Source organism: Gobio gobio (assembly GCF_949357685.1).
Source record: "Gobio gobio genome assembly, chromosome: 8".
Taxonomy (NCBI): domain Eukaryota; kingdom Metazoa; phylum Chordata; class Actinopteri; order Cypriniformes; family Gobionidae; genus Gobio; species Gobio gobio.
Genome location: NC_137114.1, coordinates 12371893 through 12391912, shown reverse-complemented (window position 1 = coordinate 12391912; position 20020 = coordinate 12371893). Strand labels below are relative to the sequence as shown.

General features: G+C 37.6%; 2 protein-coding genes across 2 annotated transcripts in view; both read left to right on the top strand.

Annotated features, from left to right (window-relative positions):
- The first annotated feature begins 2805 nt into the window (after window positions 1-2805).
- On the top strand, window positions 2806-7151 carry foxl2a (forkhead box L2a). The gene is made up of 2 exons (XM_079823855.1): window positions 2806-2906; window positions 5533-7151. The coding sequence occupies exon 2, from the start codon at window positions 5546-5548 to the stop codon at window positions 6464-6466; it is 921 nt and encodes a 306-aa protein (XP_079679981.1). The 5' UTR covers window positions 2806-2906; window positions 5533-5545; the 3' UTR covers window positions 6467-7151.
- A 10193-nt stretch (window positions 7152-17344) lies between these two features.
- pik3cb (phosphatidylinositol-4,5-bisphosphate 3-kinase, catalytic subunit beta) overlaps window positions 17345-20020 on the top strand; it is a 91513-nt gene continuing 88837 nt past the window's right edge. Inside the window, exon 1 of the mRNA XM_079823112.1 lies at window positions 17345-17874. The gene's annotated coding sequence lies outside the window, so the exon portion shown is untranslated. The remainder of the gene's footprint in view (window positions 17875-20020) is intronic.

The window sequence follows — 20020 nt, the reverse complement described above, 5'->3', positions numbered from 1 at the left end:
CACACCTATACTATACTACAACAATTTTAGGCACCCAAAACGAGACACTTTTAGCAGAGAGAAAGCTACATTAATTATTAAGAGGAAAATGAATGCATGATTAGAGATGAGGAGATGAGGAGAACTGTAAAAAGTCAGACAGCTGTGTAACGCGGTTGCAGTGTCATGGCTGCATTAACGTCTCTTGTTGTCGTGGAGACAGGATGCGATAAGATCATAGCCACCCACATGTAGTTTATGCCTTTTGTAATGTGGCCGCACCAAGAACGTTCTCTGGTAGCTTGGCAACATGCAGCTAATAGGGGTGTCGGGTGAAGACCGCCCAATCGTACAAACACCTTGTTCACCTGAATTATACCTGCACATTTTTGGTCCATTAACTTTGAGGATTTAAACATGTCAACTGTGAAAGCTGTTGCTTTCTCTTCATGCGTGTAAATGCATTTGTGTGTTAGTAATTATGACCTTGTAACTGCAGATATAACTTGTGATAATACTGTATAGCTGGTCATATATTTGGATTAAGTGTATATAAGAAAATAGTAAATATAAGATTATATGATAGTAATGCGCAACATTGCTCTTGGTTTAAAGCAAGAGAAATATGGCCATGATAACACCATCAACGGGCTTTGGAGTGAATTTCAACTGCCTTCCACTGCCTCTGCCTCTGCCTCTGACTCTGAATTGTCAAATTGATAGTGCAGACTTTCAACTTCATTAAACATCTCAATGTTTGTACAATATATAATTAAATAAGCATTTGATTTTGAATGTTTGTAGATTGCTTGCAAATGATCAATACAATGGGATATACTGAAGGACAAACACACACAGAGAGAGAGAGAGAGAGAGAGAGAGAGAGAGAGAGAGAGAGAGAGAGAGAGAGAGAGAGAGAGAGAGTATCTGTGTGTGTTCCTCTGATGATGTCCACCTGTCACAGTAGGAGCAGGAGAACATCCCTCCGTCTTAATCCCTCTTTCCGTTCCTCCATTTTCACATCTCTGCATGCACTTTTTCCCTCTGTCTGTTCTAACCCCCCCCCCCCCAATTTGCTCTTATTTGAAGAAAAGGTTTGTAAATATTAACATCGAGACATTTATCCATTTGAAACAATGACTGTGTTTACATGCACAACCGAAAACTAATTATAAGCATCATTTAAATGCATTAATCAGATTCATAACCGAATTGAGCAATGTATTTATCATAATATTGGGTTAGAGACTTAAAGGAGTAGTTCACTTTAAAATGAAAATTAGCCTATGATTTACTCACCCTCAAGCCATCCTAGGTGTAAATGACTTTATTCTTTCTGATGAACACAATCAGAGTTATATTAATAAATATCCTGACGTTTCCAAGCTTTATAATGGCAGTGACGGGGTCCATTGAGCTTGAAGCTTTCCGTATTCAAGAAAGTGTAACGCCTCTGCCAGTTCAAAACACTTGCGCTACGTCAGACGTAAGTTTTTTCGTAAGTTGAATACGGAAGGCGGTCTGTCAGAAGCTACACAAAAATTTTAACGGAAAATGTACTAGTAATTTTCTGCCAGGACATTATCCAGTAATTTTACGGAAATGTCTGTTAACCCTTAAAACACAAACTAATGCAATGTGTAATTCAAAACCAATACGCAAAATTCAGAAGGACTTTATGAACCCCCGGAGCCGTGTGGAGTACGTTTATGATGGATGGATGTTCTTTTTTTAGTTTTAAACTCAATGGACCCCATCACTGCCATGATAAAGCTTGGCAGAGGGTATGAACTAATATAACTCCGATTGTGTTCATCAGAAAGAAGAAAGTCATATACTGGCTTGAGGGTGAGTAAATCAGGATAATTTAATTTTAAAGTGAACTAATCCTTAACATCGGGAGTCACATGAGTCCTTCCTTACACTTGTGTTATTGTACTTGTGTATTTGCTATTAATGAGCGAGCATCTACAGTATGTCTAAGTCTTATTAGCTAAAAGAGTATATGGGCAAACAAACTTGTGAAATCTGAGTAAACTAAGACTAAGCGTATTTGGCTTGCTGTCTGCAGTGCAGGGGCTCGAGGAAGCAGCTTCAACCCGAGCTTAGATATATCCCCCCAGTGGAGCTACTAATGCTTGGATGATGAGTATGCTAATGAGATGCCTAAATTATGTGGGTGGAGTTGGGGAGGTGGAGGGATGCCAAAACAGCTGATGCCAGAGCAAGGTGAGCGGCTGCTTATGCTCCGGCAGTTAATCGAAACAAATTTTTAGTGTTTTTTTTTTTTGTTGAAAATGCAGAAAGTTTTGTGTGATGGGTAGGTTTAAGGGGAGGGATAGGGGAGAGAATATACAGTATTTGTACAGTATAAAAACCATTATGCCTATGGAGAGTCCCCATTAAGAGAGAGAGAGAGAGAGAGAGAGAGAGAGAGAGAGAGAGAGAGAGAGAGAGAGAGAGTGTGTGTGTGTGTGTGTGTGTGTGTGTGTGTGTGTGTGTGTGTGTGTGTGTGTGTGTGTGTGTGTGTGTGTGTGTGTGTGTGTGTGTGTGTGTGTGTGTGTGTGTGTGTGTGTGTGTGTGTGTGTGTGTGTGTGTGTGTGTGTGTGTGTGTGTGTGTGTGTGTGTGTGTGTGTGTGGACATAGACCTCATGCCCGATTTCAGAAAAAATGCAGGCAACAGGGCTTTTTGTCTCTCAAAGTATAATACTGGGTGATAGTTTGCCTTTATAAGTACGCATTACAAACGTATGCATAGGCCTACACTTCTCCTTCTCCTCCCTCTTCCTTCCTTCCCTCTCCACACACACTCGCTATTTTCTCCTCACTGAGCCCGTGACAAACGATGGATCTTGTTCACACCTGAAAGAGCATTTTTATTGCAATCTTTGAAAATCTTTAGCTCGTGTTAGGGGCTAACAAAACTGGTGAGTTTTTACAACTAGGAATGTGTGTATATTTATTTTTAAAAGAAAATGTGTGATTTAGATATTTTATGTTTACGGTAAAATGATTAGGGCTATAGCCTTCCCTAAAATGTCATGACAGGATATTTTTAAGAGCAATTGCTTTGTTCTCCGAGCTGAATTTTCAGAAAATCTCACTATGGTTTTTTTTTTATTTTTTTTTATAAAAAATCAGCACATCACGGACGAGAATTGATTGATTTTAATTAGTGCATATAATTCGCATATAGATCTTCATCACAACACACACGTTTTATCGTCGTCGTCGTTGTTGTTGTTGTTCAATAGTAACTGATATATGCTAGAAAATGGCTTGTTATTTTTATTATTAAAGAACATTGGTAATTGTTTCATATAGCCTAATATACACATAGGCTATGTGTAACGCTAACAGTTTAACTAATCTTAACAACCTCTTTCAAAATGTTCTCATTAATGTCCTCAGAAGGTAAATATGCTACTTAACACTTAACCCTACTTAACGAATATTTGCTTTAATAATTTTGTTATGGAGTTGCAAAATGGTTAACGGTGGTTAACGGTGAACTTGGTTTTATTTAAATGTCGGAACATAAAAATAAAGACTTATATAGGCCTACTTTACAAAATGTTACAATTTTTTTAATTCCGACAATGCAGCTCTAAAATTATTAGGCTAATAAAGATTTTTCTGCAGTGTCAACTTTTCCCTGATTTTTTTTTTTAACACCATGGGAAATTGAATTATGATATGAGATGTAGGATGTTTTATCTAATTTATGGTGGTGCAGGATACTATGTTATTTTACTGTGTGCTTAATTTACGTCATTGCCTTTTAACAAACCAGCACGTGCACTGCGCGTATAACAGCTTCAGAGCATCTCAGGTCAAACGGTGCTAAAGAAAGGTCATAAAAATGCAGAATAAAAATCATAACTATAATAATAAATCAATAACATAAATACATAATAATTGTAAAACTTTTTTATGAACTGTGGCTAAAATAGAGATTATAAATGAGTAGATGTAGGCTATGTTATGTGACATGATTTGGATAATTAGCCTATTTAAGGATGTCTGCGGATATCACTTGGCTGCATGGACACATAAGCACTTATTTTGAAGCTGAAGTTAAAACACTTGTTGTTATATTATAGGCAAAAGACGCATTCAAAACCTGGCAGACCTGTGAAAAACCAACCCATGTTTTAAAAGCACCATTTAGATGCACTCTGAGAATTACGCACTGGCACTGTATTATTACCTGTATTATTATTTATATTTGTAAACTGTATTAGCCTATTATTTATATTTTAACTGTTGCCTATTGTTATTTATATTTTGTTGGTTTGGTTGGTAAAGGTGTCAAGTGTAAAATACTTTACGGTCAAAACCTTGTGAGAAACTAATTGCATGATTAATAAATATGTTGTTATTACAAGTAATAAATTAGACATATGCAGTTATAACTTTAACTAAACTCTTTAAACGGGTCCATCTAAGCGGTGTAATGTCATGATTTACGTAATGACAATTTATTTATGTACTACTTTCCTGTGCTTTGGGAATACCGTGGATGTCATGCACAAATTATTAGGTGAGATGTAAATTCTGTCATATTCAGCAACATATTCACATTTTTAAGAGTTTTATTCAGATGCAGATCTTTAAATGCACTCAGAATTGGTCTAGCTGCATTTGTGAGGCAATGTGATCCACCAAAACAAAGCCCATGAGTGATCAGTCGCATTTTCCTTTACATTCGGGCCCATGTTCTTGACAAACACTTTCTCAACATATACAAAATATACAAGAATGTAAAACAATTGAGCCAAATACAAGAGTGATACAAGTCACATGACACTGAAGAAAAATCACTAAAGATAAAATATAACATGAATATTGTAAAGGTTCAAGTTAGTCCAAAAGGAGGTGTAGCCTACTTGGGAGATATTGGTCTAATTAGTGGTGATGATAGCAGTATTAAGTACAAGGCTACTGGTAACATAGCTACCAATAATATTAGTAATAATAGCCTAACAGTTCGTCATAGCTATAGCCTACGTAATAATTCATTTTCATTGAATCGCTTTTTCTGAAGGCGATTCCTGGTTGTATTTTTAAAATGGTTTGACTGCGCGGATACGGCTCCTGCACCTGTTATATGAACTAATTATGTCTTCTAAAACTGTGTCGGTTTCCAGTTGTTGGTTCAATTGACGTGGTGAGAGACATAGTTCAGAATTTAGAGGGTATGAAGCAAAATAGATGAATACGAATCAGGAAGCTTTATGCCCTACCGCATCAAATGTGTGTGAGTGTGAGGGAGTGTGTGAGGGAAAGAGAAGGCGGGCTTACGGAGAATCCAAACCACAATTTGCCCTCCTTCTCCAGGGGTATCTAGTTGAGCAGAAACTCTGACGCGCAAGAGCTTTCGAAAACCTTTAACGCTAACACACGCGCAAAAAGAAGGAACGAAATATAGCCTATATTTATTTATATAAAAACTCTTCACATTATTGTAGTCGGACGAATTGACTGCCATCAACCGAAGACTAGTTTGCATTGCTGAACTGTTTTTATTAGCACGGGTTTGTTTTGGTGCAGGTCTGCGTGCGCAATGATGGCCACCTACCCAGGCCCTGAGGACAACGGCATGATACTCATGGACACGTCCTCGAGCTCAGCGGAGAAAGACCGAACAAAAGACGAAACTCCTCCTGAGAAGGGACCGGACAAATCCGACCCGACCCAGAAACCGCCGTACTCCTACGTGGCGTTAATCGCGATGGCGATCCGCGAGAGCTCGGAAAAGCGTCTCACGCTGTCCGGTATCTACCAGTACATCATCAGCAAGTTTCCTTTCTACGAGAAGAACAAGAAGGGATGGCAGAACAGCATCCGACACAACCTGTCTCTCAACGAGTGCTTCATCAAGGTGCCTCGGGAGGGTGGCGGCGAGCGGAAGGGCAACTACTGGACCCTGGACCCGGCATGCGAGGATATGTTCGAAAAGGGCAACTACCGGCGGAGACGGCGCATGAAGAGACCTTTTAGGCCTCCACCGACCCATTTCCAGCCTGGCAAATCTCTTTTCGGCGGAGACGGGTACGGTTACCTCTCCCCGCCCAAATACCTGCAGTCAGGGTTTATCAATAACTCGTGGTCTCCTGCGCCTATGCCATACACCTCCTGTCAGATGAGCAGCGGGAGCGTGAGTCCCGTTAACGTGAAAGGCTTGTCCGCGCCGTCGTCGTACAACCCGTACTCGCGTGTGCAGAGCATAGGTCTCCCGGGCATGGTGAACTCTTACAACGGCATGAGCCACCATCATCACCACCATCACACGCACCCTCACGCGCTCTCTCACGCGCAGCAGCTGAGTCCCGCCACGGCGGCACCCCCTCCGGTGTCCACCGGCAACGGGACTGGGCTGCAGTTCGCCTGCTCGCGCCAGCCCGCAGAACTCTCCATGATGCACTGCTCGTACTGGGATCACGAGAGCAAACACTCCGCACTGCACGCACGAATTGATATATAGATATATACAGATCAACATATTGTTCCCGCTTAAAGACAATGCAAACAAGGTCCAGCGATTTTAAAATCCACATAAAGACATTTCAGAAATTGCGCGTTTTCTATTTGACTTATAAGAAGGAAAACCTTTTTCAGGAGCCTCAAATTATGGAAGCACGTCCACATTTTTCTTCGCAGGAGACTCATGGACATTTATGTTCTGAATGTGTATAAACTGTTCAATCATATAAAATGATTGCGATGGTATCAGCGTCATGGATTTACAAATCATGTTTACCTGAATCCGTTCACAACATTCTGTCAGTAACTTTGGAGTGAAGTATTGGGTTCTGAACCCTTTTCCCAAATAATATTTTTTTGATTCTCTTTGCTGTTGAATGTTTAAGGATGCATTGAAACTCTGGACAGGTAGAACCCCAAGCTATGTGGAGACACAAACACAACCTGTACACCTGTGTTTTGGCCTCTTATTTCCGTGACTGAGGGTCTCGTTGGGGCCAGAGCACGTGACTGCCAGTTTGGACTGTTTTGTATTTACTTTGTAAAAAAAAAAGAAAAAAGAAAAGAAAAAAAAAGAAATAATTTGAATGTCTATGACACATTGGGGCCATGTTTTAACTAGCACTTTTCGATCTTTTTTTAAATAGCTCTACTTTTTATTCTTTAATAAACTCTTTGTCAACATGACACTGATTTTGGATTTTATAATTTATTTAGGCTACATGTGTTATTATTATTATTATTGTTGTTATTAGTATTATTATTATTATATAACAAGATTAGCTATTTGTATCGGAGTGCTGCAACTGTTTAACCAACTGCATTTATGGCCTTCCACTAATATTTTAACCTACTTCGCGTTCATACAGGCATTAATATATAGTTTAATAATTATGCGAGATACGTTACTGCATGAAAATAGTTTCCAAATAGGACTGTGTCGAAAACAATCTCTAAAAATCTAAAAAAGGTTTTCGTGCAATGTAAGCTATTTTGTGATTCCTAAAAACCTAGTCAATTTTATGCGAGTACATATTAAGCAACATTGGGCCTGTAGATGAGGGAAACTTTTAAGACAAATTACTTTGCTGAATTTGTACATTTTAACCCTGTCAAATAAGCGTATTGCCGCATCTTTCATTTGAATAGCTAGTTTCGCCTTGTCCTTAAAATTATTTTACTAGAATTGCTGTAAAATACAAAGCAAGTGTATCTCTTTGCATTTCTTAGACAGTAAATATGCACATCTGAAGAAAAAACACTTGTCAAAACGACGATAATTGAAACTAATCGAATTTGTGGGCCCCATAAAATGCATGTTTTTGCACGATTTAATTTCACATAAAATAAAAGTCTAAGCGAACATTAAAATGACCTCTTTTGACAACTGTCCTTATACATTAACAAACATGTTTTTACATAATAGCTAATGCTTAATAAATCATAGATAATGAAACTTTAGTAGGCCTATATATTACGATAATGTGTGTTAATAATGAAAGTTAATCTAAAGCTTTATTCTCTGTTTGCGCGCTGAACGACGGGAGTGTGTCTGACACCTTCATCTTGTCCATGGAGAACTTCAGTGTTTCTGGAAAACATATTGTTGCGTAGGCCTATAAGTTTAAGTAAAAAGTGTTTTAAAGCTTCCGGTTTAAATATATTTAGTGGATTCGTTGAGTTAATGATAGAGGACGGTATATGAGTTTTTTTTAGGATTGCACGAATATTTGAACATTTACTTTAATAAAACAACGGAGACATAATTCATTTTTTTACAAATAACAACAACAATAACAATGATAAGACGAAAAACATTATTATACTGATAAGTTGTTTTTCATTGCTTGAATGTAGGCCTCCCATGAAAAAGACGTCCTATTAAATGTTTTAAAAATGCATTATAATATATTTGTATTGTACTAAAAACATACTCAAGTAGGCTATATTTTTAATACAATTAATAGTACGTCTTTTTCGCCTTTTTCATCCAGTTCTATTCTTTATTTTTCATTTACTTTTTTAATCATTAGAGATAGGCTATAATATTAAACATTGTGTTAGATATTTGGATGATCGACTTTATGTATTAATGACCGTGTATATTTTCTACATCCATCCGCCAGTCTAGTTTTCCAGGGGCCCGCAGGTGTGCGTCACATGATGCGCCCGCATGCAGGATATGCTCAGGGCCAGTGGGTTTAAAGGTGCGGGGCCCAAAAAGCGCATCGGGGAATGTTGTCACAAAAGAACTTTTCTCCTCCTTAAATATATTTAATGGGACTGTTCACAGAAGTAGCCTATTGTTCACCCTTAAGGCAGTTCATCCACAGGACACAGGTAAGCCTGCCTGGTATAAAATAGGCTACATTCACAACAATGTTTTTCATGTAGGCCTAATTTAGTTTTGTTAGTTAATTTAGTTTCATCTACTTTAGCCTTTCCTATATCTGCAATAATTTATAAACCAGTTATTATTCAGTTATATTCTAATAATACAACAACAACAACAATAATAATAATAATAATAACTGAGAGTGCTGAATTGTTAATCGCTTGTCATTTTAACTTCATTGGGTTTTATATTTTTATCTTAACGTTATAAATAGCCTAGGCCTAAAAATGTTAAAGTTATTTTAAATATTCATCCACATGTTTGGCATAGATTCTTCGTGCAGATTACATCCTACTTTTACACAATTGTTGCTCGATTCATCTGAGCCGCGCGTCCCGAAAGCCTCGTAACACGTGTGATAATCGTCGTTGATCTGCTGGCGCTGTGTGGAGGAACTGAGACCTCTGAAGAAAGAAGACGGACACCTGCAGCCTCCTGCAGGACAACTGCAAAATTACACTTAAACCTGTGTTAGAATATGACATGATTAGAACATAATATGCATTATTCTATCTTGCGTAAAGAAAAAAGAATTCAGAAAAAAAAATACAGTAGCCTACACACACTCATTGTACAAATTTTAGGGGTACAACAGCTTGTCATTGCGCAGTACCCTTAAAAAGACATATTTGTACCTTTTAAACCTAAAAGATTCATAGTAGTACACTCTAAAAAAAAAAAAAAAGTACAAAATTGTACCTTTTAAGGTAGCCTAAGTGGCCGTCCCTGGGGTGGTACCCTGAAGGGTAGGCAACATTTTTGTACCTAAACAAGGGTATAATTGTACCCTAATGACCTGTGTACCTTTAAAGGTAGCTTGTCTCAAACCTTGTGTACCTTTAAAGGTATAGGTATACGTTTTGTTCCTCAAGGAACAAAATTGTACCTCCACTGTGCTTTTTTTTCTGAGAATGTACCTTAAGATATTGCTAATGTACTAATATGCACATTTTTAGAGTGAAAAGGGTACAACGATGTCTTTTTAAGGGCACTGCCCCAGTGACAAGCTGTTGTACCCCAAAAGGTACCATTTTTACTTTTTTTTTTTTTGGTGGAGAGAGCATTTTCTTGTGGTGCCCCCCTGAGCACCCGTGATGCGCGTAATGGGAGCGGCGGCACTGCTTAAATGGACATATTTGTACCTTTTTTATTCACCTAAAAGGTTCTTAAGATACATATTTCTACTCTAAGGTAGGTAATATACAACAAAGATGTCCTTTGGGTACTGCCCCAGTGACAAGCTGTTGTACCCCTAAAGGCATTTTTGCACATTTTTCATTCATTCTGAGAGTGTACCGTTATGGGAAAAGCCGCGTGATTGGCGTCTCAGCACTTCCTGACAGTCGGGGACTCTTTAAACAACAACACGTTGGCCCCAAAAATATAGCATCTCCATTCCCAACGAATTTCAATTTTCTGCTTTGTTTGTAGCTACTATGCTATGTTTGTCTCAAATCAATGTAGGCCCACTTTATTTACGTAATAATAGCCTATTCATTTAGCCTAAATATTCATATTTTAAAGATATCAAGTTAAAGAAGACTGAGGCTGCAAAATACGTATTAACTGTATTAATGTATGTGTAATTGAATGAGTCTGCCTCAAAGCGGGCGTTTCAGAAATGCTCATCTTTATGCTAAACTGGCCATAAACGCCGGACGGTAGCCAACCGCTGTGAGGCGCAGGGCAGGCACTGATATCTGTCGAAAGCTTCTGGTGGATTACAGCCACATCACTGTACATATTATTAGCCTACTAGTTTCAGTTCAGATTTAGAATACAGTCTGGATGCTGAACAACAGTCTGATACATTGCGTGTGTGTCCCCACAAAGATGCCAATATCCGAAATCCTTGTCATTGGGACATTTGGGTCCCCATGAGGAAAACAACTTAGAAATCAGGTGATGTTTTTGAAAATGCAAAAATGCAGATGGTTTTTATGAGTAGGTTTAGGGGTGGGGTCGTAGGGGGATAGAATAGGCCTGTATTTTTCTTTGCAATTTCATTTGGAAGTTACATGTGTCGGGAACAAAGTTGTGAGTACAAAACTGTACAAAGTACAAAACTGTTGTTTGTTGTTGCATTCACTTCCTTTGAGTGAATTCTGAATTAGGATTGGATCCTTCTTATGCGGTCGTGGGTTTTGTTGCGGACAAATTACAGCCAAATTATTCCTATTGAGCATACATCATTGGCAGTGTTGTGCACAAATTCGCGTCTGCAGACATTGCGCGCGTGTTCATCCTCGAGTTCTTGCGCCCGCAGTTGCGCGAATGTGTGATGGTCGTGAGGTTTCCGCTGGATGACCTGGCCTCTGGTGTCACAACACTGGTTGTCGGTTTCCCAGTGGTCGGGCACACAATTGAATTCCCAAGATTCTTGGGAAAGGTTTAAACTGGACAGCAGTGGTTTCGACGAGCGCACATCACCCCGCGCGCGCCTATTGAAAAGACGAGAGGGGTCAGCCGTGTTTGCTATACACAGGAAAATAGACAAATATTTGATTTGCACAAAATCCGGCAATTGTTACGAAGCACATGATTTTTGTCTGAATCCCAAAAAAATGTGGTCATTTCATTTCTTGGACATGAAGATTCACCCTACGTGATGTTTTGTGTTATTGGCTTTGATGAACAATAGATGACACTAAATAAGCAACTCTATGCCAGAATTATTATTGGGGTGTATTATGATATACCACAGTCGTTTATAAATAGGAAATGCACACACAAGTTTGTATGTGCGACCTCTTCGCCCGAGAAAGGACATGAAGATGTCCATAATAAGGTTCAAAAATGGTCAGCTAAAAATAAGTGATGTGTCATTCATTTTCCTTTTGAAGATAATGGAAGCAAGAGATTGTTGCTAAATCACGCAGAGACCCCAGAATGACCTCGGGTTGCCAAGGTCACTCAGATGTTATCATGCAATTGTTTAACATTATGCATGTTAATGCCAGACTTTTTCAGAAAAACAGAATGACTGTAATATCAGCAATGACATCTTTACATACACACTGTCAGAAATAAAGGTACATTGCTGTCACTGGGGCGGTACCCTAAGGTACATAACAAAAAAGGTACTAATATGTACCTTTACGGTATTAATATGTACCTTTAAGGTACTAATATGCACTCTTAAAGTACTGATATGTACCTTTTGAGGTACTAAAATGTACCTTTCAGGGGTGAGTAAGGTACAAAGATGTACCTTTTCACTTTTGTACCTTAGGGTACCGCCCCAGTGACAGCCCTGTACCTTTTTTTCTGAGAGTGCAGAGAGCTATAATCAAAGATTCATGCTGATCAAGCAGGGCTGGTGTCTTTTGTCTGTTCAATTACTTTTAGTGAAATAATTCAAATATAACAACTGACACAAATTTAGACTGTAACACTTGTGCACTAATATGCATTAAATAATGCTTAACTAATGCAAAGATAATCATGAGTTAATGTATGACTCACAAAGAACTTGACCATTTGTGAATGATTACTGCATCCGCAATCAACTAATAAAGAGTCTGATTAATAGATGAAGTAATGTATTGCTATTAATTAAATGTGTGGACCTACTTTAAATGGTGGCCTTAACTATGTAGTAACATTTAAACTCGTAATTTGAAACAATGCACTTATTGTGTACATACATGTTTTTACATTGTACTTAATTTTTTTTTTAATTAGCTGCATGTAATTACATCTGTAATTCATTTCTGTAGTTACATTTATAATTACACCATTGACACTTCCCTTACACCTAACCCTAAACTTACCCGTATCTCACCTCAATATCAGCAAAAGAGTTTTGCAATACAATATGAACATAATAAGTACATTGTACTTATTTTTTGATGTACGTATATAGTAGTTAATGCCACCTAATAATTGTGTTAATTCCTTAATAACATACTATATTAACTAATAATGTAAATTCATGTTAATTACCACAATGGTCAAAGCTATGTATTTCAGCTTCTGCTTTAATTAATCCTTTGCTAACGATTTGCAAAGGTATCATTATGCTATGAAGTTACTTGTTGAGGCACATGACTATTAACTAATTGATAAGTGATATGTCATTGTGGTTATGGGTTTTGAATCAGTTTTAAGTAAATTAGCTATTATAGTCATGTTCCTCAGCAAGTAAAGTCATAGCATAATTATACCAAATCATTAGCTAATAATTAGTTAAAGCAGACAACCAGAAGTTGAAATGCATGGTGGTATTAACATATGCATTTACACTATTAGTTAATACTATGTTATTAGGGAATTATACTATGACATTTAACTAATAACAATTTACAAAATTAACAAATTATCTGTACATTAGTTAAGCATAAATTGAAGCATATTAGTGCACCTGTATTGTAAAGTGTTACCATTCAGACTTATTATGAAACTTCTGAAAATATGGTTTCATTAGTTAACATTAGTTAATGCATTGCAATACATTTGTTACTGTATTTGTTAATCTTTGTTAACGTAATAGAAATACTGTTCATGGTTTGTTCATGTTAGTTCACAGTGCATTAACTAATGTTAGCAAGATTGAAATGAACATTGACAAAGATTAATAGATGCTTTAAAAGTGCAGTTCATTGTTAGTTCATGTTTACTAGTGTAGTGAACTAATGAACCTTATTGTAAAGTGTTACCACGTATTATTATATAGCAGATTGTGTTTATCCGTAGCCAACGGCAAAATGAAAAAGCAGAAGGCCCATTAACAACTTATGAATTTGAATCAGCAAAACGTGCTGACGTCTACACTGCACTGACTTTTACATATTGAGTGATTCAACTAAAAAAAACAAAAACTCCAGGTGTTTCAGAGAAGGCTATTGAAGGTGGATTGTGAAGATGTCAGCTTCTCTTTTCACTCTTGAATAAAGCCATGGAAGTTTCCTCCAGATTTACCTACGTACCCACCTAGTTTAGCACCTCAGCATCACCCTTTCCGAGACCTTAAAGTTTTGCTTCTAAATCTAATTTAGAAGCAAAAAATGCCCTTTCAAGCAATTACATACCTCTTGGCCAAGGTTCACAATTAAACAAATGATTATATTATGATATCCATAATTATACGCCTAGGCATGGGGGATCCTTTCAAGTGTCATGTGTGTCTGGTTACAGCTGATGAGATTAGGAGTTGGGCTGGTTTGGATCCCGTTAACGGAATGCTTAATGGAATAAGAATGGAATGGGTGAATAATGGAAGCATGCTGTTTGCGGCTTCACTCCTTTAATGTGAACCAGTGTGTGGCACATTTTAGCCGAAGATGATCTCATAACGTTCAGACATTAACAACATACTTGATGGCTGCATATAATGACGATAATAATACATATGATCTCTCCCAAATAAATACCAAACACATTCCTTCATGTATACAAGCACAACCACACACACAGTCTCACATGCGTGGAGTCATCTGTAGGATGACCAAAAGCGAGTTTGTGCTTTGAAACCTGATCTCCTCCAGCAGGCCTATTTCTGCCTCCGCTCACCACAGGAATGACTGGAGAATGTTCTGGGAATGTTTAGAAATGCTTATCAGGAAATTTCAGATCTGATCATTTCTAACTGAAACATGACAGACATGAGTGTATCAGCCAGCAGGATTTACATGACTTCAGCACCAGGAACACCATAATAATATCTATAAAGTCCTCGGCTGAAGAGCACAATGAGAAAAGTCTGTCCAAGACATCTAAGCATGGACAGGGAAACTTCCAGATGATGGCAAAAATGATGAAAACGCTGATATTTGTAAATTATTTTTTAATAAGGATAATTGTAAGTTATTTTTGAATACTGGAAACTGACGTTATTTCATTCGGACAATAGGGTGACAAGGTCAAAGGGGACAGTAGAACTATACAGAGTTTATTTTCTCGTCTAATGAGTGAAAAACGTTTTTTTTTTTTTTGCTGAGCCCTAGCCATGACATAACCTAAATCGGATGCAGGCAGGCATCAAACAGGAAGCTGACCCCGAAAAATGCCATAAGCTTTTGCAAGTTTTCATAATAAGGTCATAAAATTGTCATATTTCAATGGAAACATGACAATGATGCACTACTGTAACAAAATCTGTAAAAATGTGTTCATTTCATGTTTCTATTTTCAGAACTGGGTTGTTTTTATTTTGTCCCATTCACCCAAACACAGTTATGTTTGCTGGATTATGCTAAAATAAAACAACCTGATTCTGAAAATATCATAGTTAAACTCTTGTGTTTTTGTTTTGTTGTTGCAGTAATACCACATTCATGTTTCAATCAACGGTTTGTGCCGGTTAAATGAGTTTGATAGATTATTGGGGATGGGGGTCACCCAACCTTTTTTACTTTACCTTTTGACCAACCGGTTTACAATTTATTTGAATGAATTTTGGACCTGAACCATTTTCTTACTTGTTTACACTTTTCAATGATGTTTGGATGTGTTGTACTGTGGATGAATTTATAAATATTGAGAAATAACTGAAATAAACATGGACTCTTAATGATGGACAGAAAAAGGAAATTTTGCATATGAAATAATATCAAAGTGTCAACTTGTGTAATAAATATGCTTATACTACATCAATGATATGACGTGCTGTCACAATCACCGGTCGTGTCCCATCACCCAAATGTTACCAAAAAAGGGGTTTCGCCTCAGTTTACATTAAAGGGTTCCTGTTCAAATGGATAGGTAATATCTTCAGTATTACAGGAGTGTATCATGTGTTGGGCCGATGTTTTTCATTTATGGCAAGAAACCTTACACAAGGTGAAAAGTCAGTCACCCTTAATCCACCCTATATGAATCGAAAGACTAAATAATTTTTCACAATAAACTTTTAGAACTACGACACTTCCTGTTGCCCTAAAAATGAATGCCGAATGCCATCTCACTTTTATGAGGGAAAGAGTTCTTCTCTCCAGTACTGGCAACCTATAGACAGATCCTGTTCCAAGAACATGCCGTGAGATATGTTATCTATCAAATATCTGCCTTATTCGTTTAGTCAAAGAGCTACATTAGGGGAGAGCGGGGCACAACCTAACGCTTTTTGACTATCTCAGTTTGTGTAAATGCACTTGGGGTTCAGAGTATTTCTATTTTCCCACATTCGTTTTACACATGTCTAGTACAACTATGTGGTTTTGTTTCATTAATACAGTGCATACTTTTTTCTTGATTTCCCCCGAAAGAATGGAAGTGAAATTTGACAACATGCCCCATAGGTGGGGTACCTTGTAACATTACCAAATGACAGCTTAAAATGTTCCTGAAAATATCCAAGACAAACTAAAATATTTTGTCAATAAATATAATCATTAACTTTTTCAAATAAAATATTGGCAGTTTGACAGCTATACAAGCATAGTTCAAAACATAATAACATTTAATAATTGCGGAACATTAACTCTCAGTCTTTATTCACCTTTTTCTCGTGGTTTCTCAAAAGAATTCATAAAAGTAAAGAATAGAATAGCAAAATTCTAATAGGGGCTCATTGTAACCCATCGTGACAACCCAGTGCCCCACCTGTGCAACTGGAATTTAAACACGGTCTTAGATCAGCATTAAACTGTTCAACTGTTACATAACATATACGATTAAAATAATATCAGATTTGTCTAATTTTAAATAAACACAAAAAACAGAGATGACAAATTAACTTATAGGAAATTTGCGGTTAAATAAATGTGATATCTTCCAAAGATTTTTTTACATTTTGGTGCTATTTTTTGATATAGTGTTGATATGGAAACTAGTAAATATACTAAGTTTCGTCATCCTGGCATGTGTGGGAAGTTTTAAACCTTGTGTGTTACAACTAACCCTGCGTTCACCCCTATCCATGTGTCAAGAGATGAGTGAATGGTTCTGCCTATCACATTATTTTATATTCCACAGAAGAAAGAAAGTCATGCAGGTTTAGAACAACGTGCAGGTAAACAAATGCCATTTTATCAGCCCGAAATGACATACAGAAGCAAACTAGGCCTATAGCAATTTCCGCCATCACCACTAGATGTCCGCAGATACCACTGAACTACAGTTCGCAGGCGTAACAGGTCCTTTTTAAGGAACCAAATAAGGATATCATAGCATAGATTCAAAATAAAAATAAAAACTTCAGTGTTGTTTTCTAATTTCCCTCATAAATTCCCGGATGATTAGAAAAACAAGTGTTTTTTTCCCGTTTTGTTGTTGTTGTTGTTGTTGTTGTTGTTGTTGTACAAAGTCTATAAGTTAGGAGTTAAATATGGCCTATTAAATAACACTGGAAAAATCAAACAGCCAAACCGTTAAAAGCGTCGTGTCTTAACAAAACAGGAACTATTAGACCAAACTAGTAAGTTGTATGTAGGCTAGCGTTTACGTCCAATACACGCTCATCCCAGTGGAATGCGTTAGTTGAGTGTGTGTGTGTGTGTGTGAGAGAGAGAGAGAGAGAGAGAGAGAGAGAGAGAGAGAGAGAGAGAGAGAGAGAGAGAGAGAGAGAGAGAGAGAGAGAGAGAGAGAGAGAGAAAGAGAGAGTCATGCATGCAGTTCGCCAGGCCTAGTCTGCGTGCGTAGAGATATTTACACGGCATTAAAGACATTCGCGACTGCGCAAGTTGTCATCGCATTACATTATGTCTATTTCCGGGTGAAATCACGGCTCAGAAGTTCGGGTGTCTGCGAACTGTTGACAAAATAGCGGTTACGTGTGGAAAGGGAGGGAGTGCAAAGCAAACAGGGAAAAAGAATCGAGCGATCGCTTGTTTCACTCAGCCTGCCGAAAGAAGCAGGAAGCGGACTAGAGCTGTTCACCTGTCGAGTGAAAGACTGCGCTGGACGTTTGAAGGAGAAGAGGGCTCTGCTTTTGCCTTCTTACTGTGATTGAAACCTGCCCGGTGTTTTGGAGTTCCACCCGAGACACGCACAGTTCGCTTCGAACGTTCAGCTTCCGCGAATCCCACAGAACTGGCGTCGGACATTCCATTCCAGTGGGATAATCTGTTCTAAAGGTGAGCGCTTTGTGTTTTGTGTGTATCGCTTTGAGTGGCGTAGATTTTGTTACATGGCATTGATGTTGGCCGACGCGGCTCGCCTCAATATTATTTGTTTGTTGAATAAATGGCACAAAAACTGCAAAAATAACAACATTCGTTGAGAAGTGCTTTAGTGCTCCAAGCCGGTTCATTTATTATTTACGTTACTTCTTTTGACACAAAAACATATCAGCCTACATTTCTGTCTAAAAGTATCAAGACTTGTAAATTCATTCTTTAGCTTTTGGAGTAGCTAACCGAGTTGCTTGACTTTCAATGTCATTCAGTTGTGAATATGGAAGAGTTGACATCTGTTTGGTTAATATTGATTGCTTTCATTTGCTTTATTAAACATCGCTCTTGAAATATTAAAGTTAAACAATGGATCGTAATAGATCCACTACACGGCCACTCGTTAAACTGCTTGGATGACACTCGATCACAGTTTAACTGACAGTCCAACGCTAAACGTGGGTTAATCGGACAGGGAGGTTTGTGTCGTAGACGGATGCGATGGCATAATACTGTACTCAACAATGACTCAAAGCCCATACAGACATGAGTAATGAACCTCAGGACACGCCTGCAGGCCGTTCACCAACCCTGATGCATGTTGCGCATAGAACTGAAAGCACTTTCTGGATCTAGTAATGCGTTCCAGACCATTCCGAACTTGGAATTCTCAAACCTCCCTCCTGAAAGTAACCATTGGAGAGGCTCTGAAGGTCGGGAAATCCAGGCAGATCAGTCAACACCGTCTTCAGTTTGACGTCATTCCCAACGATTAAAGGAGTAGTTCACTTTAAAATGAAAATTACCTCATGATTTACTCACCCTCAAGCCATCCTTGATAGGCTACATGACTTATTTCTATCTGATGAACTCACTCAGAGTTATATTAATAAATATATTGACGCTTCCCAGCTTTATAATGGCAGTGACGGGGTCCATTTGAGTTTGAAGATCAAAAAAGTGGATCCACAGTGTTGGGAAGGTTACTTTGGAAATGTAATAGGTTACAGATTACAAGTTACCCTATAATTAAAATGTAATACGTAGTGTAACTATTCAAATACTTTATTAAAGTAATGTAACTGATTACATTTAATTACTTTCTTTGATAACTTTTTCTAATTTCCAGCACTGGAATGCATTTGTATCACTTTGAAGAACTCTTAAAAAGATTGTAGCCTAAAGATTTCAGCAGCAAAGTGGATTGATGTAATTGGCAGATGTTGTGTGCAGCAAATTCAAACGAGAACCAATCAAAAGTATCAGAATAGCATCACTTTACTAAACGACCTTAAATGGCAGGAGACCTCAAAAACAGGCAAAGCAACAAATGAATATTATTCAACATATCCTAGCTTTTTTACAGAAAATATTCAGATGTAATCCCCTTTGTAATCATTAACATTTTCATAAGGAACTGTAATTTAATTACACATTTTTTCTTAGTAACTGCAACTGATTACAGTAACTCATGTACATGTAATAGTTACTCCCTGTTCGTCCATTATAAACGTACTCCACACTCCGGGGGCTTAATTAAGGCTTAATAAAACTTTATAAAGTACAAATATCTAACTTCCGTCAGAACGCCTTCCGTAATATTCAACTTACGGAAAAAGTGTAACTGGCGCAACGATGACGTTGGACGTAGCGAAAGACGTTTTGAATGTTTTTCTAATAAGATGTGCATGAACTACAGTGGAAACACATTTTATAGAATAAATCCCTCAATGCACAACAAAAAATCTCATGTGACTGCCTCAATAGAGGATGTGATTTGGATAACTGGACTAACCAGCGGACTAGGGGTCGACCGATATGGATTTTTTTAGTGTCGATACCGATTTTTTTTTCATCAGCCTTTGCCGATGACCGATACGGGCTGCCGATTTTCTGGAGCCGATATTTGTTGCTGCTTTTGCTCCCTCAATTTACAACATAAAAATGACACAATGATCATGATGATAACAATTTAAAATTTAAAAAACTAAAAAAAACAATATTTAACAAATAGTAAAAACAGGTGAGGTAGAACAAGAAAAAAAAGAGTTGTGAAAATAAATTCGGAAAATAAATATTTAAGCATAAATAAAATAATTACACTATTGCA

Coding starts and splice junctions, on each gene's coding strand:
- foxl2a (XM_079823855.1), top strand. CDS start 5,546: ATGATGGCCACCTACCCAGGCCCTGAGGACAACGGCATGATACTCATG.